The sequence below is a fragment of the Heterocephalus glaber genome, unplaced genomic scaffold, assembly GCF_053883595.1.
Source record: "Heterocephalus glaber isolate CG9 unplaced genomic scaffold, H.glaber_assembly_v1.0 deba00001452, whole genome shotgun sequence".
Taxonomy (NCBI): domain Eukaryota; kingdom Metazoa; phylum Chordata; class Mammalia; order Rodentia; family Bathyergidae; genus Heterocephalus; species Heterocephalus glaber.
This window is the reverse complement of record NW_028258302.1, coordinates 3534533-3559528: the sequence shown is the minus strand read 5'-3', so window position 1 is coordinate 3559528 and position 24996 is coordinate 3534533. Positions and strand designations below refer to the sequence as shown.

Below are 24996 nucleotides of genomic sequence, written 5' to 3'. Positions count from 1 at the left end.
AGGTAAGAGAAAAGTCTGCCACATGGACATATATAGACTATAGAAGGAGCAATTTTATAAAGTGTGTTTTTGGCATTACTAATAGTCATAAATAGACTTCTTTAAAGAATTTAATTCGTCGTGATTCTTTTTATCTCATTGGAATTTGAAAGTACTTTTTGAGAGTGTTTTATTTTGACAGTGCATTTCTTTAACAAGTTATTGCAGGGCCCTCCTTGCCCAATCCAGAGCCATGGCAGAGGCTGGGGAAGAGGAGATGGCGTCAGTGGAAGCTTCAGGGTTCTCAGATATGAGTGACTCAGAGTTCCTAGAGTTTTTGGACCTGAAAGATTCCAAAGAGTCAAGTGCTTCACTTAGCAATCCTAGCCCTTCTTCTGAAGTCTCTGAGAAGGATGACAAGCCTATAAGCTTGCAAAACTGGAAAAGAGGATTGGATATCTTGTCACCTATGGAAAGATTTCACCTAAAATATTTATATGTCACTGACCTGTCTACTCAGAACTGGTGTGAATTGCAAATGGTATATGGGAAGGAACTTCCTGGGTTTTTGACACCTGAGAAGGCAGATATTTTGGACACTGGTTCCAGCATCCATCTAGCTAGAGAACTAGAACATCATGATCTTGTGACTATCCCCATCACCACTAAAGAAGATGCTTGGGCAATTAAGTTTCTGAATATACTGATAATGATTCCCACCCTGCAGTCAGAAGGGTGCATCAGAGAATTTCCAGTGTTTGGAGAAGTGGAAGGTGTGTTTCTTGTTGGTGTGATTGATGAGTTGCATTATACAGCCAAGGAAGAACTGGAACTGGCTGAACTTAAGACACGTAAGCGCCCTTTGCTCCCTCTGGATGCTCAGAAGAAGAAAGACTGTTTTCAAGTAAGCCTGTACAAATATATCTTTGATGCCATGGTGCAAGGGAAAGTGACCCCTGCTAGCCTAATCCGTCACACAAAATTGTGTCCAGACAAGCCACTGGGGCCTTCTGTGCTGAGGCACGCCCAGCAGAGAGGCTTCTCTGTGAAGTCGTTGGGTGACCTCATGGAACTGGTCTTCTTGTCTTTCACATTGTCTGACCTCCCAGTTATTGATATCTTAAAGATTGAATATATCCATCAAGAGACTGCCACTTTGTTGGGTACAGAGATTGTACTCTTTGAAGAGAAGGAGGTGAAAGGCAAAGTACAGCATTATATAGCCTATTGGATGGGCCACCGAGAGCCTCAAGGGGTGGATGTGGAAGAGGCTTGGAAGTGTAGGACATGCGACTATACAGACATCTGTGAGTGGAAGAAAGGTGGTGGAGTGCTCAGCTCCACACTGAAGCCTCAAGCCAAGAAAGCCAAATGAATAGAAGTTATGTTTTCAGAAATTTTTATCTTTCCTGCTCCTAAAGTACCTGACTAAAAGAGGACCAGTCTTTGAGCTTGGCTTTCCTGGATAGTGTTCCGGTTTTGTATTCTACATTGTCTAATCCATTCAAATCTAGGACTCAAAGTTCAGGGATGAATGGGAGAGATCTAGGGGTTACAATGTCCCTAGAGCTTTGACATGGGTTGTCAGGAAGATAAATGCCTATCATGGCTGGAGCAGAGGTATCCTATAGCAAATATTTTCCTGAGAAAATTGTGATTCTGATAAATCTTTATTTTTTTTCATAAGACTTTCTACATTTTATATAATAAAATGAAATGCTGTCCAGGACAGTTGAACTGATGTTTATTCATTTAGTTTTTTATGATTTAAGTCTTTCAAAGGTGACCACTATTGTTATGGTTTATTTCTAAAATATCCCCCAAACCTTCACGTGACACTCATAGATGGGGCTTTTGGGAGGTGACTGGACCATGGGTGTGTGATACTAGATTAGTCCACTGATGGGTTTATAGCTGGGTGTGATATTGGGAGGTATAGAACAAGAAATAATGAACAATAAACTTTCTAGCACTTTCTTAATAGCAAAAACCTAGAAAATATCCAGGTGCCCATTGTTAGACAAATGAATGGTATGGTACAGAAACCAAAACAAATGAAGTACAGTGACATGCAGCAATATGCCTGAATTTTAGCAACACATTAGATAAAGTCCCAAGATTTATATAGTATATACCCTTTTTATAAAAAATTGAAAAATAACTAAAAACTTTTAAGGATATTGAAAGATAGTGGAGAGAAATTTCAATACATCTTAGAAGGTGGTGGAGCCCTTAGCTACAAACATCAACAAGCCAGAGGAAAGAATGGTATGTAACTCTCACCTGTAAGGACTTATTTATGGAGACTTACTGGAGAATTTGGAGCAGTAGATGGATGGGGAGGGCACTGGTAGGGGCTAATAGCCAGCAGAACATGGTGAATATTTTTAGTGCAACCTCATGTAATACATGAGCTGTTAAAATCTGAATACCTAAGAGATAACATAGGTTCTCTCTGGAGGCCCTTATGACCTACATGTTTTGTTTTTGGAGGGGTTTTTTTGGTACCAGGGGTCAAACTCAGGACCTTGTACTTGTTAGGAAGGTGTTATTCTGCTAAGCTACATCCCTGGCCCACTACATTTACTCTTAATGGAGATTAAAGCTTGTAATAATTCTCATTTGCTGAATGGCTCATGTGCTAGGAACTGTTCTAAGCACTTTATATGATTAAGTCTATATTTCATTCTTCTAAGGTCCCACTGTTTCAAAGTGGTAGATTCTGGGCTGGATATGGCTGACTGTAGTGTTTATATTCTTAACTGTCATGCTATAGAGTTTCTATTGCAGTTGTTAGGCATCCTGGGTGGTATACAGATTTAGCATCCCTTGAATGCTGAGGCCAAAAAGTTTCATATTTCTGATTTTTTTCCAAATTTTGACATATTTGCATATACATTATGATATATCATCAAGATGGCACCAGAGTCTAAACATGAGATTTGTTTCATATACACCTTATATAATGGCCTGAAGATGATTTTATGTAATATTGTAGGTACATCCTCATTTTGACTGTGACTCATCACATGAGGTCAGATATGGAATTTTCCACTTGTGGTGTCATGCTAACATTTAAAGTTTCAGGTTTTGGATCAGGGATCCTCAACTTATAGTCCCAATTAAGTTTGGCATTAAACTAAGGGCATAGCAAACTGGATTTTCTGGGGGCAAACAGTATTAAACTAGTAGTTTTGGGGGAAAGAATTTGCTTAGGTTCTGTAGCATTGTCTTAATTATAGTAGAAGCTTTAAGAAAAGGGTAAAGAAAATCACCTGATTATGGATACTGGCACTCAGAAATCAGTAATTTCCCAATATCAAATTCATGTTTTAGGTTAACAATTTGGTTATCCCTTTGTGGTTTCTCATAAGTTGAGACATCCATAGTTGGGATCACCCCAGGATCAGTGCCATGGTCTGAATGTGTCTCTCTAAAATTAGTATTTGAAACCAACTCCCCCACCATGGTGATGGTTTTGGGAGGTGGTTAGGTAATCAGAAAAGAGCCCTCATAAATGAGATTTGTGCTTTTATAACGGAGCACATGACTACAAGGGACTCACTTTAGATCCAGAGACACCAATAGACTGCCAGGTATGCTGCTGCATTCCTGTAATCCCAACACTTGGGAGGCTGAAGAAGGAGGACCAACATGAGTTCAAGGCCAGCCTGAATTACATAGCAAGACCCTGTCCCAAAACAAACACAAAAAACAAAGGCACAAATAGATGAAGTGAAGGGATGGAAAAATACATTACATAGAAATAACCAAAAGATGGCATACGTAGCTATATGACTATCAGACAATATATTCTTTTTTAAAAAAAGAAAATCATTTTTTGGTACATTTTAGATATACATAATGTCCCGGGGATTTAGCTCAGTGCTTTTGCCACCTGCCTCACAAGCATAAGGTCCTGAGTTCAATCCCCGGTACCAAAAAAAAATTTATCTGTAGGCATCTAGATATACATAATGAAAACATTCATCATAGGGAATTTGTACCTGTACATGATGTATCTTGATTCTTTTTTTCCCATCCCGCCTTGGTCCCTCTTCCCTTCGTTATTTACAAAAGCTTTGTTTACATTTTCTTCTTTTTCTCTTGTCCCTTCTTTCCTTTCCCTGCCCCCTCCCTTGTTCCCCTTCTCATTTGAACATTTTCTTCTCATACATGTCAGTCCTTGTTTCCACTTTCAGTTTCTCACCCCAGAGAAACAATGCAATATTTAAACGTGTATCCAATTTATTTCACTAAAGAGTATGGTCTCAAGGTACAACCATTTAGCTAGAAATGTCTCAAGATCAACCTTCTTTATGGCATAGTAGTAATCCATTGGATAAAAAAACACATTTTCTTTATCCATTCATCAGTTGATGGGCATTTGATTTAGCTATTACAAACTGTGCCGCTATAAACATGGGTGTACATATATTGCTGTGGTATGATGCTTTTAATTCTTTTGGGAGGATACCAAGAAGGGGAATAGCTGGGTAGAATGGAACCTCTACTTTTTGGGGTTTTTTGATTTTGGTTTTTTGAGATAGGGTCTTGCTATATAGCTGAGTATAGCCTTGAACTCACTATGTAGTCCAGATTGGCCTCAAACTCATGGCGATCCTCCTGCCTCAGCCTTCCAAGTGCTGGGATTACAGGCATGTGCCAGCACACCTGCCTACTACTTTTAGTCTCTGGAGGAATCTCCACACTGATTTCCACAGTGGTTGCCCCAGTCTACACTCCCATCAACAGTGGAGAAGGGTTCCTTTTTCCCCACAGCCTCACCAGCATTTGTTATTGATTTCTTGACAACCACCATTATTTCTGGAGTGAGACAGAACCTCAGTGTTGTTTTAATTTGTATCTCCCAACCAGTGCTGTTATATTTTTTTGTATACTTATATATTTATTTGCCATTTCTACTTTTTCATCTGAGAAATATTCATTTCAGAAGCCCTTTTTTGGATTGGGTCTTTTAAATTTGGTCTTTATATATTCTAGATAGCAGTTCTTTATCTGAGAAACAGCTGGCAAAATTTTTTTCCCATACTGTGGGTTGTCTCTTCACTCTGTTGGTGGTTTCTGTTGCTGTGCAAAAGCTTTTTAATAAGATGAGATCCCAGTTATTGATTCTTTGTGGTAGTTCTGTGTGATCAGGATTTTACTCATGAAGTCTTTGCCTACACCATTGTCTTCAAGAGTTCTACCTATTCTGTCTTCCAGTAGATTTAGTGTTTCTGTTTTTATATTTAGATCTTTGATCCATTTCAATTTTACTTTAGTGCATGGTGAAAGATACAGGTCTAGTTTTAATCTTTGCCATGTGGAGAGCCAGTTTTTACAGCACCATTTATATATTTATTTATTTATTTGGTACCAATGGTCAAACTCGGGTCCTTGCACTTGTGGGACAGGTGGCGGAACCACTGAGCTAAATCCCCGGCCCTTTACAGAGCCATTTATTAAAGAGGCTATATTTCTTCCAGGGAAGGTGTTTGGCTCCTTTGTCAAAGATAAAGTGGCTGAGTGTTTGGAGTTGTTTCTACATCTTCTGATCTGTACCATTGATCCTCGGGTTTGTTTGGGGGTTTTTTTGCCAGTACTATGCTGGGTTTTTTTTTGTTTTTTGTCATCGGGGATCGAACTCGGGACCTTGCACTTGTGAGGCAGGCGATGGAACCACTGAGCTAAATCCCCAGCCCTACTATGCTGTTTTAATCACAGCTTTGTAGTATAATTTCAAGTCAGGGATTTTGATACCCCCTCCCTTGCCTTTGCTGCCCAAAATTGCCTTTGCTATTCTAGGGTTCTTCTTGTTCCAAGTGAATTTTAGGATTGTTTTCTCTAATTCTGTAAGATACAGACAAAATATACTTTAAATCAGGAAAATTTATAAGAATAGAGAAGGATATTATTATAAAAAGTTGAATACAGCAAGAAAATATAATAAACGTAAATATTTACTCAATCACACCGTCAAAACATATGAAGCAAAAATTGACAGAATTCAGTGTACAAGTAAACATTTCTATAAAATTGCAGATTTTAGTATCCCCATTCTCAGTGGATAGGATCATTAGGGGGAAGGTTGCTAAAGAAATACTGTGGAAAATTCAAAAAACATAATAAGGGCTGGGGATTTAGCTCTGGCACCACGTCTGCCTCACAAGTGCAAGGTCCTGAGTTCCAGCCCTGGTACCAAAAACAAAACAAAACAACAACAACATAATAAATCAGTTAAATCCAACAAATGTACAGAACACTATCCAAGAAAAACAATGCCATTCTTCCCATGTACACCTGGGATATCTTCCACAATAGACCATATATTAGGCCACAAATTAAGTCTCATTAGATTTTTAAAGTTGTGTTAAATAAGGTATCTTCTTCAACCACAATGGGTTGCAGTTGAAATCGGTAACATAAGTGGAAGATTCACAAATCTGGCGAAATTGACAGTACTCTTAATCAAAGGGAAAAAAATCACAAAGGAAATTAGAAAATACTTGTAGATGGATGAAAAGACTCACCACTGCCAAACTTACACAGTGATAGCACATCAGGGAAATTTTAGAGCTATAAATACTTACATGAAAATGCCAGAAAAATCTCAAATCAACAACCTAACTGTACAATTTAATGAACAAACTAACCCCAAAGCCTGCAGAAGAAAGGAAACAAATATTAGAGCAATTATTTTTAAAAAAGGAAAACAAAGTCAATGAAACTCTCAATTGGTCCTTTGACTAACTTTTAGCTAGGTGGACTAAGAAAAAGCTCAGATTACTAAAATCAAAATTGAAAGAGACATTACTACTACTTCCACAGAAATAAAGAAGGTTGTGAAAGTTATTATGAACAAGTGTATTTGGATAACCTAGATCAAAAGGACAAAATTCCTAGAAGCACAAACCTTCCAAGATTGGAGGAACAGAAAGTCTGAATAGATCTACATATGAACCAGCTTTATTGTAAATTGACAACTTCATGTGTTTGGTGAGACAGAACACTCACACACAAAGCAATTTGTATGAAATGGATTTATTACTAGTAAGGAACAAGGGATAACAAAACCCTGGTTTCAGGGTGTGCCTGCCATCAGGGATCAGGACAGCTTCCGAGGGTGAGAGGCTTATCTGTGCATGACCCACTTGCACTGAAGCCAAGAGACCCCAGAAAGCACACCCTGGGTCCAATATGGCATACTAGTCTAAAGTGTTAAGGACATCATACTTCTAGGAGAGGCAGGAATAGAGAGCATGGGATGTTCCAGCCACCTGCTTATTTTGAGACATCACATTCCCAGCATATTCTACACTCGTTTTTTTTTTAATTACTGGGAATTGAACCCAGGAACTTCACACTGACCTCCCATCACCAGCCCTTTAATTTTTTTTTTTTCATCTTAAGGGAGAGCAGTAAGTTCCTAGGTTGGCCAGGCTGGGCTCAAACTTGAGATCCTCCTGCCTCAGCCTATCAGAGTGCAGGGATAATGCTGCAACCCACACAGCGTAGGGTCCAAAGCTGGGGAGAGCAGTGAGAGATGAAGAAAATTGAAGAATAACAAGAAAGAAAGATATATACCAAGATTATGCTTGAAAGCTGGGACCAGGAGGAAACATAGCCTGATGAGCTAATGGCTGCCTGGAGCACCACACGCTCTTTATAGTGGAAGCCAAACAGGAAGAGAAGGCGGGGCAAATAGTGCTACGGGGCCTACGGGGCCTACACAGATCATAGCGTAATTGTTTCATGATGGGGGATGTGCAGGAAGGGAACAGGGAAGGATACGCAATGTAACTGTCTCCTGGGGCTGTGCCATCCAGGTTCTACAATATTAGTCATGACTCTGTAATCTATGGAGGAGAAAGGGAGTAGACAGGGCAAAAGGCCATCTTCAGGCTCGGCCTGCGGCAGGATAATGATATATGTGCACCACCACACCTGCTTTTACATGTATTCTTGCGATCTACAAGCAAGACAAAGGGAAGAACTGAATCAGTCCAAGGCTACCCAGAGAACTGTAATGAGATTGAATACTAGCATCAAAACTGAATCAGAAATTTAGAACTGCGGAGGAAAATAAAATCCCTGAACCTCATGGCTTCACTAGATAATTGTACTAAACATTTACAGGAGGACTAATACTGATCCTTCTCACACATTTCCAAAAAACAGATAACATTCTATGGGGTGAGCATTAACCCAACATCAAAGCCAGACAAAAACACTACAAGAAAACTACAGACACGAAATCCCTTTGAAGGTTGATGTAAAAATCCCCAACAATACTAGCAGACCAAAATCAGCCTATCAAAGGATTATACACCGTGACCAAGTGGGATTTAAGTTTGGAATGCAAGGATTGTTCTGTAGGGAAAGTTGGGACCCTTATGTAGGGTTAGATAAAGGAGCCGAGGCCTTTAAGAAGTAGAAAGTAAATTGCTGTTTCATCACAATGAGCAGCCAAGCTGACAGCCTGTGATTTTAACACTTGCTTCTGTGCAGGCAGCACTGTCCTTCCTAGTGCAGGTTTCCATGCCTACCCAAGTTCTGCTATTAGCCCACCAAATCTAGCCCCCTAGCAACAAGTCCAATAACCAATCAAGTAGGAACCCTCGGGTGGGAGGTGGGTGGGGAAGGAGCCCCTACTCCATAAAACAAGAATGCAGTCCTAGGTTTGGCAGTGACCCAGCTCTGGGCCCCCAATCCCCAGAGTGGCTTTGTATTGCTTCCTTCTGAAAAAAACTTTATTTTCACATTGTACTGGTCTTCTGTTTTGACTCCTCTTCCTCTTTCTATGTCAGAGAAAGAGAGATAAGCATGGTAAGGGTGGTCTGGGGACCCTAAACCCCAGGCCCACCAAACATAATTCAACATTTGAAAAACGAATCAATATCATATACCACATTAACAAATGGAGAAACCATCTGATTGTTTAAATTGATGTAGAAAAAGCATTTGACAATATTCAAAATACTTTCATAATAAAAACATTCAAGAAACTAGGAATGAAGGAAGGTACCTCAAAATAGTAAAAATCATACATGAAAAATTCACAGCAAACTTCATACTTAGTGGTGAAAGACTAAAAGCTTTTTCTGTTAGATCAAGAACAATGTACATGCTCACTTCATCACTTCTATTTAACATAATACTAGAATTTCTTTTTTTTTTGGTACTGGGGATGGAACTCAGGACCTTGCGCTTTCAAGGCAGGCGCTAGAACCACTGAGCTAAATCCCCGGCCCAGTACTAGAAATTCTTATCAGAGCATGTAGGAAAGAAATACAGTAGTTTCCCTTTATCCACAGAATACTTTCCAAGACCCCCACTGGATGCTCGAAGCCAAGGATAGTACTGTATTATTGCTATACATGGTCATACACTTAATAATGACATTTTAGCCAATGATAGACTGCACATAAAACAGTACACCCATAAGCTTATGACCTGAAAATTTCTGGTTGCCTTGTAATAATGTGGATGTGATAACATTGTAACATGTATTTCACACATCACACTGCTCCTACCTTTCATCTTAAATTGAAAAAAGAAGAGAAAATGAAACTCAAAGGAGACAGAGGGCTGGGGATTTAGCTCAGTGGTTCTGCTGCCTGCCTTGCAAGTGCAAGGACCCAAGTTTGATCCCCGGTACCAAAAAAAAAAAAAAAAAAAATTCAATACTCAAAAGTCAATAGCCTTCCTGTACACAAATAGCAGACTCACAGGAAAATTAGATAAACAATCCCTTTCACAATAGCATCCAAAAAAATGAAATACCTAGGAATCAATCTAATGAAGGAAGTAAAAGACCTCTACATTGAAAACTACAGTACTTTGAAAGAGGAGATTGAAGAGGATATCAGAAAATGGAAAGACATCTCATGTTCTTGGACAGGAAGAACCAATATAGTGAAAATGGCCATACTTCCAAAATTGTTGTACAGATTCAATGCAATCCCAATCAAAATCCCAATAGCATATCTCCCAGAATTAGAAAAAACAACCCTAAAATTCATTTGGAACCAGAAGAAACCTACAATAGCCAAATCAATTTTGAACAACAAAGCAACAAATGTAAGGGAGGGGCATCACAAGTAGCTTTGAAATTGTACTACAAAGCTACTGTGATTTTTTAAAAAAACCATAGTCTGGCAGAAAAAAAACAGACCCAAGGATCAGTGGAACAGACTAGAAGACGTAGAAACAACTCAAACACACTCAGCCACCATATCTTTGACAAAGGAGCCAAACACCTTCACTGGAAGAAAGATAGCCTCTTTAATAAATGATGCTGGAAAAACTGGCTTTCCACATACCAAAGATTAAAACTAGACCCATATCTTTCACTGATAGAGAAAAGTTTTAGGTAGCTTAGTAGACTATTAAGGTAGTTATTAAAGCAAAATAGGTAATGTATCCCTTTAAAACTTGCCTAAGCCCTTTGCTCTGGTTGTTTAAAGTGATATATGACTCTTTTCCCTTGTAGCCCTCCTTCAGATAACGTCTTAAAAACAAAGTTGCAAAACTTGGGTAAATTTGTGATATATGTGCTTTAATTGTCATGTGTTTGTGCCTGTAATCAGTGATAGAAACCACCTGTGTCTAACCATTAAGCAGAAACTGGAATTTTGTTTGCTCAGCAAAGACCACTAGGGATGAGATAATGGCTAAAAAGGATATAAAAAGGAAACGCTGAACAAAGGGTGCACGGACACTGACCAGACCAGTTTCTGATGGTCCCACCTGCTTGCAAGTAAAGCCTTTGTTATTTTACCCAAATTCTGTGTCTCCGTGCATTTCTTTCCATGATGGAACATCACCATACACTAAAGTAAAATAGAAATGGATCAAAGATCTAAATATAAAAACAGAAACACTAAATCTACTGGAAGACAGAATAGATCGAACTATTGAAAACATTGGTGTTGGGAGCTGGGGATTTAGCTCAGTGGTTCGGGTGCCTGCCTTGCAAGTGCAAGGTCCTGAGTTCAATCCCTGGTACCAAAAAAAAAGAAAACATTGGTGTTGGCAAAGACTATGAAAAAAACTCTGATCACACAGGAACTATCACAAAGAAGCAACAACAGGATCACATCTTATTAAAAAGCTTTTGCATAGCAAAAGAAACGATCAACAGAGTGAAGAGACAACCCACAGTGTGGGAAAAAATTTTTGCCAGCTGTTCCTCAAACAAAGGAGTAATATGAAGAATATATAAAAAACCAGACCCCCTAGATGTAAAGACCCAATCCAAAAAATGGGCATCTGAAATGACTAAACATTTCTCAGATGAAGAACTAGAAACAGCAAATTAATACATGAAAAAATGTTCAATATCACTGGTCATTCAAGAGATGCAAATTAAAACAATGCTGAGATTTCATAGCACTCCAGAAAGAATGGCTATTATCTAGAAATCAACCAATAACCAACACTGGATAGGCTGTGGGGAAAAAGGAACTCTTTTCCACTCTTGGTGGGAGTATAGTGTGGTGCAACTACTGTGAAAATCAGTGTGAACCCTCACAAAAAACTAAAAGTAGAGGTTCCATTTGACCCAGGTATTCCTCTTCTTGGTATCTTCCCAAAAGAATTAAAAGAATCATACCACAGTAATATATGCACACCCATGTTTATGATGGTACAGTGTGTAATAGCTAAATCTTGGAAACAGCCCAAATGCCCATGAACTGATGAATGGATAAAGAAAATGTGAATTTTTATACAAAGGAGTACTACTCTGCCACAAAGAAGGATAAGCCTGAGACATCTCTAGCTAAATGGATGCACCTTGAGACCACACTCTTAAGTGAAATAATCAGACACATACGTTTAAATAACTCATTTCTCTGGTGTGAGAAACTGAAACTGGAAATAAGGACCAAAAGGTATAATAGATATTGGGAAATGGGAAGAAAATTGTTAAAATGAGATCGGGAACAAGGTAAACAGAAGAAAGAAAGGAAGAAAAAGAAAAGGGGAAAAATGGAAACAAAGCTTTGGTAAATAAGGAGGGAAATAGGGGGTTGAAGGAAATGGAGAGGAATGCAGGAGGAAAAAAAAGAAGTAAGCTATATCATATATAGGTACAAGTTCCCTATGATGAACGTCATCATTATGTATATCTAAAATGAACCAGTAACAAAAGAATTGTTTGTATCTACATTCTCTTAATCTTCTTCCATTCTTCCTTTTCACTTTTATCAAACTCTCATCAGAATTTATCAAACTTCCACCACTCTGCCTAGACAGAACATTTCAACAGCACTAGTGACCTAAACACAGCCTTGGCTTTGCTGAGACAAATGTCTTCTGCTTTTCCATTTACTATACTGATTATTCCATTTTTCTTTTCTTTTTCCCTTTGCTTGGGTGTTGGGCCCAGAGTCATACCACATGCTAGGCTAGCGCTCTATCACTAAATTACATCCTTAGCTCCTCAATTTGTAGTTTTCAGTCTTCTTTGGATCTTCTTTGTCTCCACCGCCTAAGTGCACTGCTAGAAGACACTGAACAAAAAATAAACTATTCTTTTAGCATACTGCTGATTTCGACTTTCCATTATTTAAAAATCCCAAAGTCTTTTTTTTTTTTTTTTTTTTTTTTTTTTTGGTACTGGGGACTGAACTCGGGACCTTGCGCTTGTGAGGCAGGCGACGGAACCACTGAGCTAAATCCCCGGCCCAAAAGTCTATTTTTTTAAAAAATGAAATGATACAGTATGTAAAATCCCCTTTTGTAAAATAAACTTGCCTCTGAGCAACCCTACGGTTAGCGACAATAATGTCTCTCAAAAGAGGAAGAATTATCGGAGGTTATCCGGAAACAAGCTCCAGGGGCCTTATGGGAAATGTGGTCTCCGATGGATGTCCTTCACTCCGAAGGAGCCTGGGAACTGTAGGTGAGTAGTTAGTTCCGCACACGCGCAGTGGGACAGTAACCGGTATTAAGTATTATCTACTGCCACCTGTGAAGTGCGGTGTTTGAATTGTTTCCCTAGTCTCTGTAGGACGCTGTAACCCGATCCTGGACTTAAGAGCGGAGAACGTGGCGGTGAAAAAGTGGCAGGTATGGTTTGGCTTTGCAGGACTCGCAAGGGAACTACGGAGAGAACGGAGAGAGGCAGCTTGTGGGTTTACCCTATGGAAGATTAAACTGTACAGCCCCCAAGTGGGTTTACCCCACGTGTGTTTGAATGTGTTGGTCTTGTCCAACACGAGTAGTTCAGAGAAAGCAGCGTAGGGCGCCGGCTGACACTGTGTAGATTCTTACAGCCCGGGTGTGAGTGGGACAAGCTCATTTTGCATTCCTGCTCTTGTAGGTAAGGGCTACGGTGTAGAAGCCTGCATCGGGTAATCGTCTGCAATCATCCGAAGTAATTCTCTCACCATTTTGCATATTAAGTACCTGAAGCAGAAAGAAGTGAAATTACTTGCCTAGACTCGCACAGTTTAGCAAGTAAAAGAACGAAGATTCAAACCCAGATGAGGTTTGTTTGTTTTTTACAAAATGACATTCCCGTTTTACAACATAGCACTCCTGGATAACAGAGTTGGGTGTTGTGGTTAATCTTGATTGCCAATTTGATTGGTTTGAAAGATATCTAGGAGATTAGTAAAACACACATCTGGATGTGACTGCGTGGGGCGTGAGGGTGTGACCCTGGTGAATATTTCTGATGCTTGCCCCTTTCTTGCTTCTTCCATTACTCTGCTGGAGCCAGCCAACCATGCACTGAAACCCTAAAACTGTGAGCCAAAATAAACCTTTTCTTCTTCAGGCTGTTTCTCAGGAAAGGTAACTAGTACAGATATACTTCCTTTTGAAATATTTGAGCCATGAATGCTGAGTAAATTTCCATTTGTAGTTATTTTGAGAGGGTCTCTTGTATTTGTAGATCTTCCATGGAGACTATAAATGAATCCATGACCCTTGCTTGTCAATTTTAGCCCAGGACCCCAATAGTGCTGGTTAGAATTTCAGAAATTCCAAACTTTCATAGATGATGTGGACCCAGAGACAGAGAAACAGATTTTGGAGTCTACACTGAAGGCTCCAGCTTTAACATGAACGAATGTGTGAACTAACAAAAGAACCCGCGTTTCTGAATGTAGCCTTGTCAAGAAAGCTCAAACTCAGCTGAATGAGGCAGCTGCATCCCTTAGGAGGCTGAGGCAATCAGATCATGTGAGCCCAGAAGTTCAAGATTAACCTAAGCAACTTAAGTGAGAGCCCATCTGTGAAAGGAAAGGAAAGAAGGAAAGAAAGGAGGGAAGGAAGGAAGGAAGGAAGGAAGGAAGGAAGGAAAAGAAAAAGAAAAGAGGGCCGGGGATTTAGCTCAGTGGTTCCAGTGCCTGCCGCGCAAGGGCAAGGTCCTGAGTTCGATCCCCCATACCAAAAAAAAAAAACCCAAACAAAGAAAAGAAAAGAAAAAAAAGAGAAATCCAATCTAATTTGAGATCTCTTATACCAGCTTCAGAGCAGAGATGAGAGAATCACAGGAAAAAATAACTTCTGGATATACGTTCTGAGATTCAGAGACCCAGGCTTTTAGTCTTTTTTACTTATTAATTATTTCCTTGGAATAAATTTATACAAGGGAAAAAAGTCATTGGTTTAAAGTTTCACAACTTGGTGTTAGAGGACAGAAATGTAAAACATTTTTAAGCTCCATATATTCTTTTTTTTTCATTAATTTCATTGGTATACTTTAGGTATACAATATGCTAACATTCATTATTGGGAATTTGTACCCTTACATAATACAGCTTGGTTCTTACTTTTTCCCCCATTCCCCTGCCCTCCGTTCAACCCCTACACCCCTCCCTATTTACAAAGACTTTGTTTCCATTTTTTCCTTTTCTCATATTTATTCCTTTCCATTCCTGCCTCCACATATATATATATTTGGGGGGGGGGTTGGTACCCGGGATCGAACTCGGGTACTTGCGCTTGCAGAGCAGGCGGCGAAACCACTGAGCTAAATCCCTGGCCCCACCACATGTTCTTAACAATCACAAGTAGAGTTGTATACATATGAAACATGAACTTTCTGACTTGATAGAAATGTCTTTATCCCACTAGGTGGCATCTTCTGAGGCTGCAGTGTGGGTACTTCAGATGTGCTAGAGTGTTAGTTTTGGTGTCCCATATCTTTCTGTTCTCCCTATTTTTACTTTCATAGGTTTCTGTTCAAGAACTGCTGAAAAGGGGCCAGGGATTTAGCTCAGTGATTCCACCGTCTGCCTCAAAAGCTCAAGGTCCCAAGTTCGATCCCCAGTACGAAAAAAAAAAAAAACTGCTGAAAATGATCAACTTTCAGGTAAGGCATCCATCTATTCATTCAGTCATTTAAGTTTTCCAAAAATCTATATAATGAAAAGAAAAGATGAAGTTAGGGAAAGTGTAGATTGGTTAGAAAATCAGGCCTAAATGGAAATTTAGAAAATAAGTTGATGTCATGTTGTGTGGTCTACATATAATTGGAATAAATTTGAGCTGCAAATATGTACTCAGTCTTCCTGGAAGTCATACTAAATGGATTATCAACTAAAGTATTGGTATTGTTTGCAATGATAAAGCAAAATAATTCCCAGATAAGTACAGTTTGGTTTTTTTCCTGGTATATTTCTCTGAAGAAAATTTCTTTTAATGGGTTGTCATATAGGTACTGTTAAAAATAACATTCACAGCAGGTCTATAATAAATATATCAGGTTTCCTATGATTTTTCTGTTTTTGTTATTTGGAGACAGGATCTTGCTATGTAGTTCAGGCTGGTCTTGAACTCAGTATGTAGCACTGGCTGGCCTGGAACTCATGGTGATCCTCTTGCCTCTGCCTCCCAAGTACTAGGATTACAGGCGTGTGCCACCACACCCAGCTCCTATGATTTTCTTAGAGTGTTTTCTAGAGTAAGTAGAGAGCCTAGTACTGAGTGGTATTAAGTGACCTCAGTTTATCAGTCCAAGTATATGGCCTTTTTAATGTTCACTTGGATGATCCATAAGTTAACCTTGTATCTTTTCAGTTCTCTAGCTATTTTGAGCATTTTCTCAGTATCAATTTTAGAGTCACTGCATTTAAAGAATATTTTCCAGGTCCATAAAGCAGGATGTAAGGTAAATTTAAAGATTTAATTTGTGAGTCTTTTCCATTTTTTTTGAGACAGGGTCTCAGTATGTAGTCCAGGGTGGCCTTGCATTCACTATATAGCCCAGGCTGGCCTTGAACTCATGGCGATCCGCCTGCCTCAGCTTCCCAAGTGCTGGGATTACAGGTTTATACCATCATAGCTGGTTTAATTTTCTGTTTTATGGTCGATGCACAGATACATGCCTTCGATTTTTATTTTTTGTTTTGTTTTTTGCTTTTTGTTCCTGTGTTGGGGCACAGTTTCTAGCCAAGTAGAGCTACAACTCCAGCCCCAATTCTAATGCTTTTAATATTTACCCATTAAACATGATTTTGACTTTATGGTTGAAAGGTTATTTTTTTATCATATTAAAAAAATCTGTCTTCCAATCTTATGTGAGTCTGGCCATGTAAATTATACAGCTTTAGTAACATCTTACTGTACTATGTTAACTTTGTTGAACCTAATAGATTGGAAAATCTCCAAGGGAGTAATTTTATTCCTTTTGATATTAATATAGAGTCTGCTGGCATTCATTAAATATATTATGAGTGAATGACTAAGAACATATGTCATATTTTAAAATAGCTTTATTGAATTATAATTCGCATATTATAAAAGCGACCCAATTCAAGTATATACAACTAAGTGCTTTTATTATATTCACAGCATTATGCAGGAATCACCACTGTCTAATTTCAGAACATTTTCATCATTCTGCAAGGAGACTTCTGTACCCATTAGAAGTCAGTCACTGCTTATTTCTCCTTTTCCTCACCCTAATCTACTTTCTGTTTTCTTCTGTACATTTTATGTAAATGGAATCATATAATATGTGATCTTTTTGACTGGCTTATTTCACCCAGTATGTTATTTTTGGGTTCACAATGTTGTAGATATATCAGTACTTCACTCTTTTTTTTTTTTTTTGGTACTGGAGATCGAACTCAGGTCCTTGTGCTTGCGCAGCAGGAGGCGAAACCACTGAGCTAAATCCACGGCCCCTACTTCATTCTTTTTTATTGCTGAATAATAGTCTATCCTGTGGAAATGTTACATTTTGTTTATCTATTTGTCAGTAAATGGACACCAGATTGTTTCCACTTTTGGGTTAATACCAATAATTCTGCTAAGAGCATTTGTGCACAGATTTTTGTGTGGATATTTGTTTTAAGTCTCCTGTATATACTTAGGAGTGGAATTGCTGGGTCATATGTTAACACTATGTGTGACATTTCGAGGAACTACCAAACTATTTTCCATAGTTGCTACAATATTTTGCAGTACCATCAAAAATGTATGAAAGTTACACTTTCTCTATATCTTGCTAACACTTTCCATTGTCTTTCATTTTAGGCATCCTTGTTAGTGTGAAGTGCTCTATCTCATTGTGGTTTTGATTTGCATTTCATTAATGAGTAATGATGTTGAGCATTTCATTTATTTTTTCATCATATATATTGGAGAAATTGTGTTCAAATCCTTTGCCCATTTTAAAATTGAGTTGTCTTTTTATTGTTTTTGGTTCTTTTGTTTCTGTTTTTTGAGATAAAGCCTCCCTGTGTAGTTCAGGTTGGCCTTAAACTCACTATGTAGCCCAGGATGGCCTCAGACTTACCAATATCCCTGAGCCTCAGCTTCTCCAGTGCTGGGATTATAGGTGTGTGTTACCACACTTGGCTGTTATTGTTGAATTTTAAGAGTGCTTTGTTTTAGGTACAAGTCTCTTACTAGATACATGTTTATAAATATTTTTCCTATTCTCTGTTTTCTTTTCACTTGTGTCCTATGAAGCATAAAAGATTTTTAATTTTTATGAATTCCAACTTATTTTTTATGTTATAATTTTTTTTTTAAGTATGGCCATTTTCACTATATTGGTTCTTCCTATCCAGGAACAAGGGATATCTTTCCATATTCTTATATCCTCCTCCATCTTCTTTTTCAAAGTGCTATAGTTTTCAGTGTAGAGGTCTTTTGCTTCCTTTGTTCAATTGACTCCTAGATATTTCATTATTTTGGATGCTATTGTAAAAGGAATTGTTTCCCTAATTTCTCTCTCAGTGAGTCTATTATTTGTATATAAAAAGGATATTGTTTTTTGAGTGTTGACCTTGTATCCAGCTACTCTACAGAATCTGTCAATTAAGTCTAGAAGTCTTTGGGCAGAGTATTTTGGGTCTTCTATGTAAAGTATCATATCATCAGCAAATAATGACAGTTTAACTTCTTCCTTTCCTGTTTTTATTCCTTTTATTTCTCTTTTCTAATTGCTATGGCTAATGTTTCAAGAACAGTATTAAACAGGAGTGGTGATAGTGGGCATCCTTGTCTTGCTCCTGACTTTGTGTGAAAGTTTTCAGTTTTTGACCATTTAGTATGATGGTGGCTGTTGGTTTTTGATAGATAGCCTTAATCAAGTTGAGATAAAGAACTTCTATTACAATTTTCTGTAGGGTTTTTATCATGAAGTGGGGTTGGATTTTGTCAAATGCCTTTTCTGCATCTATTGAGATGATCATATGGTTTTTGTCCTTGACTCTGTTAATATAGTATATTACGTTTATTGATTTACGAATGTTGAACCATCCTTGCATCCCTGTGATAAATCCGACTTGGTCAGGGTGTATGATCTTCTTGATAACTCTTTGTATCCTGTTTGTCATGTACTTTTTCTTTTGAAACCATTGCCTAATCTGTGGTCATAAAGATTTTCCCCTATGTTGTCTTCTAAGAGTTTAATGGTTTTAGTTCTCACCTTTAGGTCTCTGATCCATCTTAGTTCATTAGTGTGTGATGTCAAGTGGATGGGGAATTCCCAACTTTATTCTTTTGTGTCTGGCTATCTACATGTCTCAGCACCATTTGTTTAAATGACTCTTCTTTTTCCTTGTTAAATTTTTCTGACATTAGTTGGATATTTTTCATATGATATGTGTTCCTTCTGGAAAGTATATTTCTGAATCAACTATATAGTAGTTTCTGTACATAACTTTCCCCAAACTCAACAGTGAACATATGATATTAAGAGGCTGTCAGGATTCTCTTGCAAGTCCTAATAATGTACCCATTAATTTGATAACAATGAATGTGCTATTACAGGAATCAGTGACATTTCAGGATGTAGCTGTGGACTTCACCCCAGAAGAGTGGCAGATGCTTGACTGTGATCAGAGAATGATGTACTGGGATGTGATGTTGGACAACTATAGAAACCTCATTTCAGTGGGTAAGGACAGTGGGTGATAACTTTTCAGTGTAACTCAGAATGTACCAATTGGTGTCCTTCCTTTAAGATTTGTGAAAGCTCTGAACATCTGAAGTGTTAATACAGTAACTTTGATCCTGAATATCAGTGGTCAAAGATTCCTAATCCCCTTTAGGGATCAGGTAATCTTTTTATGCTTCTAACTTTGCATGGAGAATGGGCTTTGTTCTAGACCCTGTTTGTCAAGTTTCTGAGACTCAAGGAAGCGGATTTGAGTTATGAGGAAGTTGTTTGTCCCTAGCGCTTTGTCTCTTCTGTGTTATCTTCCCATGAATAGGGTCTCCAGTTACTAAACCAAAAGTGATCCTCAAGGTAGAGCAAGGACAAGACCCATGGCTGGCGGAGGAAGAGAATCTACATGGGAGCTATCCAGGTGAGTGAGAGAAAATCAGATGAGAGTACTTGGAATTGACATCCAAGTTGGTCAGTGAAGGACAAGCACTTTTGAAATATCACTTAGGAAGTACCTCTTAAAAGCCACATTCCTTTGTAAGTGCTTGAGTACTCTTGATACAACAACATCAAATTCCCAAATGTACCTTCCTTTCCCTCTACTCACATAGGTGCTCTTACTCCTTGCTCAGCTGTTGTATAGAGGGATGCCCTCTCTCTACCCTGGTTCCTCACATTGCCTGTTTCATCTAGGTCCTTGCTTTGTTTCTCTTCTCACAGTTCCTGAAGCCCTCATTTTTTTCCTTCTCAACATGATTACAGATCTTTTTTCTATAATTAATTTTTATAATGTGGTTAAATTGTGTGGATTTGGAAACTTATTGATCCTTATTTCAGGATCAATCATTGTCTAACCTTAGGCAAATTATTTTGTAGCATAATTTTATTAATACAATAAGAATTATATTAACCCCTATCTTAGGATTCCTATAAAGAATATAGGAGCTAATATATCCAAAACACTTCAAATAGCTGGCAGAGAGTAAGTGTTTAGTTAACATGATGCTCTAGTCATCTTCCTTTTTTAAAAATAAACTTATTCCTCTATTTGCATTATATGCCTCAGTGTTGTATTTTTTGTTGTTTTGTTTTGTTTTAGTATTGGGCTTGAACCCAGGGACTTCATGCTAAGCTACATCCTCAGCCCCTTTCTGGAGACATGTTCTCACCAAGCTGCTAAATTGCCCAAACTTTTAAAATTTTGAGACAATGTTTTATTAGTAAATTGCTCAGACGAGGCTTGAACTTAAGCACCCCTTCAGTGATTGGGAAAGACAAAATGGCAATAAAGATTTTATTACTTATAGGTCCTGGAGGATGCTCTGAATGACTGGAGGACACACACATCAAGGGCAGGGACTGAGAGAGGGACCCGTTGTCCAGTGCTTTAATTGGGCCTAAAGTGTTATTCAAACAGCTTAGATGGGGAGCTTTAGTGGGTGGATTTAAAGCATGGAGGCACAAGTACCAGGAGGTCACACTGTGATTGAGAGGTGGTTACTGGGACAGTCTGCATGGTGCATATGAGGTATGAGGATTACCAGGACCAGTCAAGTTGGGTATATCAATCTGTCCCTCAGAGAAGTGAGTGATCACCAGGGAGCAGTTGTATACAGTAGAAATCTGGATTGACCACACTGAAGAACTGGGGAGTGCAAGGGATATAGCACTGGAAGCTATGTCAACCATGACTGACCCCTGCTTCTGATGTGAGAAACTTACACTTACATTCAAAATGAAGCTGAGCAACATAAACTTAAAAGAATTCACTATCATTTACCTTGTTTATCTCTTGTTTATCTTTAGTCTCATTGATAATGTGGGTATGTTCTAGTTTATCACTTTGGTAATATTGATATTTTTTAAATTCTCCTCCAACTCACTTCTGCTTGTTTCTCAGCTAATCTGTCCTTACCCTTCTTGCTGATTATTTATTCATCTCTTCTTTCTTCCTCTCCCATCTTCTCCACTCTCCATAGTAACTCCCTCAGAAGTCTCATCACTCCATCTCTGCATCTGAACCTCAGCAACTTTCCATTCCCATAGTTTTATGCCACCTGCACTTATTTCAAGTCTTTTCATAATAACTAATTTAAAAAATTTGGGCCGGGGATTTAGCTCAGTGGTTCCAGCGCCTGCCTTGCAAGCACAAGGTCCCAAGTTTGATCCCCAGTACCAAAAAAAAAAAAAAAAAGAATCAAGATACTAAAAAATTCTTCAACCTTCACATTCATCTTTATGTTACAATAAAGAATAATGACTGGCCCAATGCTTTATACAGAGTCTGCCCAAAAAATGTATACACACATCAGGAACAGAAAAACATGTATAAATATTTTAGAACTAAATTTATTAGGTCATCGTGAGATTAATACAAGTTACCTTTGGCCTCTACAGTTACAAGAGGTGCTCAAAGTAGTGGCACTAGCTTCTAGACATTAGTACAGTGAACTGCTGCTTGGGTAACCGTGGTCCATTGAGATTGCAGTTCGTGCATTTTCAATTTCTTCTCTAAGGGCTGGCAGTGTAGTGGGTTTTCTACAATATATGACATCCTCTAGGATCCCCCATACAAGGGTAACACCATCTGTTGAAAAAACATCGCGCTATTTTTCTTTTCTTAAAGTATGTGTACATTTTTTTGGCAGACTCTGTAGTCTTCAAATCATTGCAGTAAGCAGTTTTTTTCTCCCAGTAGTTTCAAAAGAAATGGTATATAGCTTTATGGCCTATGATATCAGCTATTCACTTATCTAAGATTGATTTAATAGAAAATTTTCATTTTCCACAAAGAGCCTAAAAGGAAAATGTTTCAAATGATTCATACACCAATTCCCTAGAGTCCCATCTTCTGACACAAACCAAGTGATTTTTTGTTTGATTTTTGAGACAAGGTCTCACTGTGTAGTTCCTGTAGTCCAGGCTGACCTTTAATTTGATGTGTAACCTGGGCCAGGCCTGAACTTGTGGTCTTCCTGTCTCAGCCTCCATGGTGCTGGGATTACAGGCATGTGCCATCATGCCTGGCTCCAAACCAAGTGAATTTTAATTACTGATATTGTATCTAGGCTGTTCATGTTTCAATTTTTCCTATTTGCATTCTGTTTTCTTATTTATCTTAGATGTTACTCCATAATTAACCCAAATTATTTCATCTTATCTCTGTCCTGAAAAATGTAAATCAGTCCTTTATAACCTGTATTTTGATTATTCAAATGGCTTCTATTGCTCTCTCTAATGTGGTTCCATTTTGCTTATCAAAAATTACCTATCTTAAAAATATCCCGGTACCAAAAAAAAAAAAAAATACCTATCTTTTCCCTATTCTGTGAGAATTGGGCTCTTTTATATCCTTTACACATAATTTTCTTTTTCTGCACCCGTCCTTTTAATTCTGGTGGGGTCCACCTAAAGACTAGTGTGCTATTAAGTTTGAGGTCAATTTGGTCCTCTTTCATGAAAACTCTGTATTAATTTCTGCTTTCTTGAACTCCCTGTGCAATTCTGCCATGACTCCATCATGGACAACTTGACATATTCTGTCTTGGACTTTTAAAAAACCCTTGTGGCTTTTAAAGCATAGTTTTTCATATAGTACCCTAAAGAAAGAGCTGTAATATTTCTTTTAATGAATGTTTCATTGATTCACTATTGTAGAGCCAGGCATCATGGGTTCTGTTTCTTTTTTATTCCATTCTACAAGACTTTTTAAAATGTTTCCTGAGAAGGATTCAAAGAAAGCAAAAACTCATTACCATTTTCTAATGTATAAATGGTAATTGGAACCACAAAACATTTAAAACATTTTAAAATTTGATGAGTATAAAACATTTGTTCATTGCATATTAACATTGCAGTTTTGTTCTAGTTAATATTGTCAAAATGGGGAAATGGGGGGAAAAAAGGAAGCAAGATATATCATGTACAGGTACAAAATCCCAATGATGAATGTGATCATAATGTATACCTAAAATGTACCAACAAACTTAGTGAATAAAAAAAATTGTCAAAATGAATGGTATAGGCAACTATAATCACTATATGACTATTAATCAGCTTTCTGTTGCTGTGACAAAATACCTGAGAAAAACAACTTAAAGGAGGAAAGACTTATTTTGGCTCATGGTTTCAGTCCATGATTAGCTGGCTCCATTGCTGTTAGGCCTGTGATAAGGCAGAAACATCATGGCAGAAGAGCACAGCAGAGGAAAACTGCTTCCCTCATGGCAGCTGGGAAGCAGAGAGAGAGAGCCAGAGCCTGAGAGGATGGGTGGGGAAAAGATATTTGTCATCATCAAGGTCACATGTCCAGGCCCCACCTCCCAAATTTCCATATCCTCCCAGCCACGCCATCAAATCATGAATCCATTATTGATTAATACATTGAGGAAGTTTGAACCCTTATGATCCAATCACCTTCCAAAAGCCTGTCAGCTGACAACTAACCTTCCACCACAAGGCAGGGAGGCAGAGGACATTTAACATACAAACCAAAATAATGATTATCTTAGAAATCCAAAGAAAATCAAAATTAGAGATTATTTTTTGAGATCATGGAACAATGGCTCCTCCCAAAAGAATATCAAATACTAAATGGATGAGATGAGGGAGGGCAAGTTAAAGTGGGGAAGGAACAAGAGCAAAAGATCACAATCACATACAATCTCTGATTAAGGATGATTAAATTTAGGATTTTTGACTTTACTGTCTCGGTTGGTTTTCTGTTGCTGGGACTAAATACCTAACACCCACAAATTACAGGAGGAGAGGTTTATTTGGCTCATAGTTACAGTCTTAGATCAGCGGGCTGCAGGGCAGAATGGTATGGCACAGAGGCATAGAGAATAAGAGCTGCACACTTCATGATGGCCAGGAAGCAGAGTGAAGGGGAGCCAGGAAGGGAGCTATACCCTCCCTGGTCACAGCCTTGGGGACCCCCATGTTCTGACCAGGTGCCATCTCCCCACAGCAAGTTAGCTACAATGCCCGATAATCCAGTCACCTTCCAAATGGATGAGGCTTTGGGGGCCATAACATCTACAATGGTGCAAAAAGTGATATGGCATTTGGAAACTGTACTTCAGATTTTGGATTTTGATGTCTTCTGGGCTGGCAATATATGGTACTCTGTCAAGATGCTGGGCAGCAGTAGTGAGACACAGCTCCCAGTCAGTCATCATCACACAGGTAAACCCATACTCTACAGTGTACTGTGTTACTAAGCTAAAATGTTTGGTAAGTTATCCGTATTAAATGCAGTTTAACTTCAATAATACTGTCAACTTTTGAGGTGTTTATCAGGACATAACTCCATTGTAAGTTGAGGAGCATCTATATAGAAGTCTAGAATCCATGGAATAGAAGATACTGAGGACTAGTGAAACACATGCTTAGATCCCATGAGTAAGTTCATATCTTTTGGTTTTGTATACCTGGCTGATTTTCTGAGATTTTTCACCTGGTTATTGTTTTTAGCTGCTTCCCATTGGTTTTACTAGAAAAGCAAGAGGAAGTGAGTCCCCATATTCAGAACCATTCTCTAATGAAATGTGTACTAATCCCTATTGCCTACCACTAAGTCTTGATCCAACAGAGTAAGAAGTTGAAAGTGTTGTTGTACTGTACTAACATTCCACATGGAGGGAAACTCCAGA

General features: G+C 38.4%; 2 protein-coding genes across 5 annotated transcripts in view; both read left to right on the top strand.

The window, feature by feature from the left end:
• Positions 1-207: 207 nt before the first annotated feature.
• On the top strand, positions 208-8587 carry Exo5 (exonuclease 5). The gene has a single exon (XM_087215214.1). The coding sequence runs from the start codon at positions 233-235 to the stop codon at positions 1352-1354; it is 1122 nt and encodes a 373-aa protein (XP_087071340.1). The 5' UTR covers positions 208-232; the 3' UTR covers positions 1355-8587.
• Positions 8588-12788: 4201 nt separating this feature from the next.
• The window catches only part of Znf684 (zinc finger protein 684), a 55316-nt gene continuing 43108 nt past the window's right edge, over positions 12789-24996 (top strand). For 3 of the 4 annotated variants that reach the window (XM_087215213.1, XM_087215212.1, XM_004871781.3), the window contains exons 1-4: positions 12790-13056; positions 15173-15310; positions 19225-19351; positions 19668-19763. In XM_087215213.1, coding sequence (XP_087071339.1) covers positions 15296-15310; positions 19225-19351; positions 19668-19763 — 238 coding nt within the window. In that variant the 5' untranslated portion in view covers positions 12790-13056; positions 15173-15295. Of the gene's footprint in view, positions 13057-13309; positions 13478-15172; positions 15311-19224; positions 19352-19667; positions 19764-24996 lie in introns of all 4 variants that reach the window. The other variant, XM_021249938.2, reaches the window with a different exon arrangement.

Coding starts and splice junctions, on each gene's coding strand:
- Exo5 (XM_087215214.1), top strand. CDS start 233: ATGGCAGAGGCTGGGGAAGAGGAGATGGCGTCAGTGGAAGCTTCAGGG.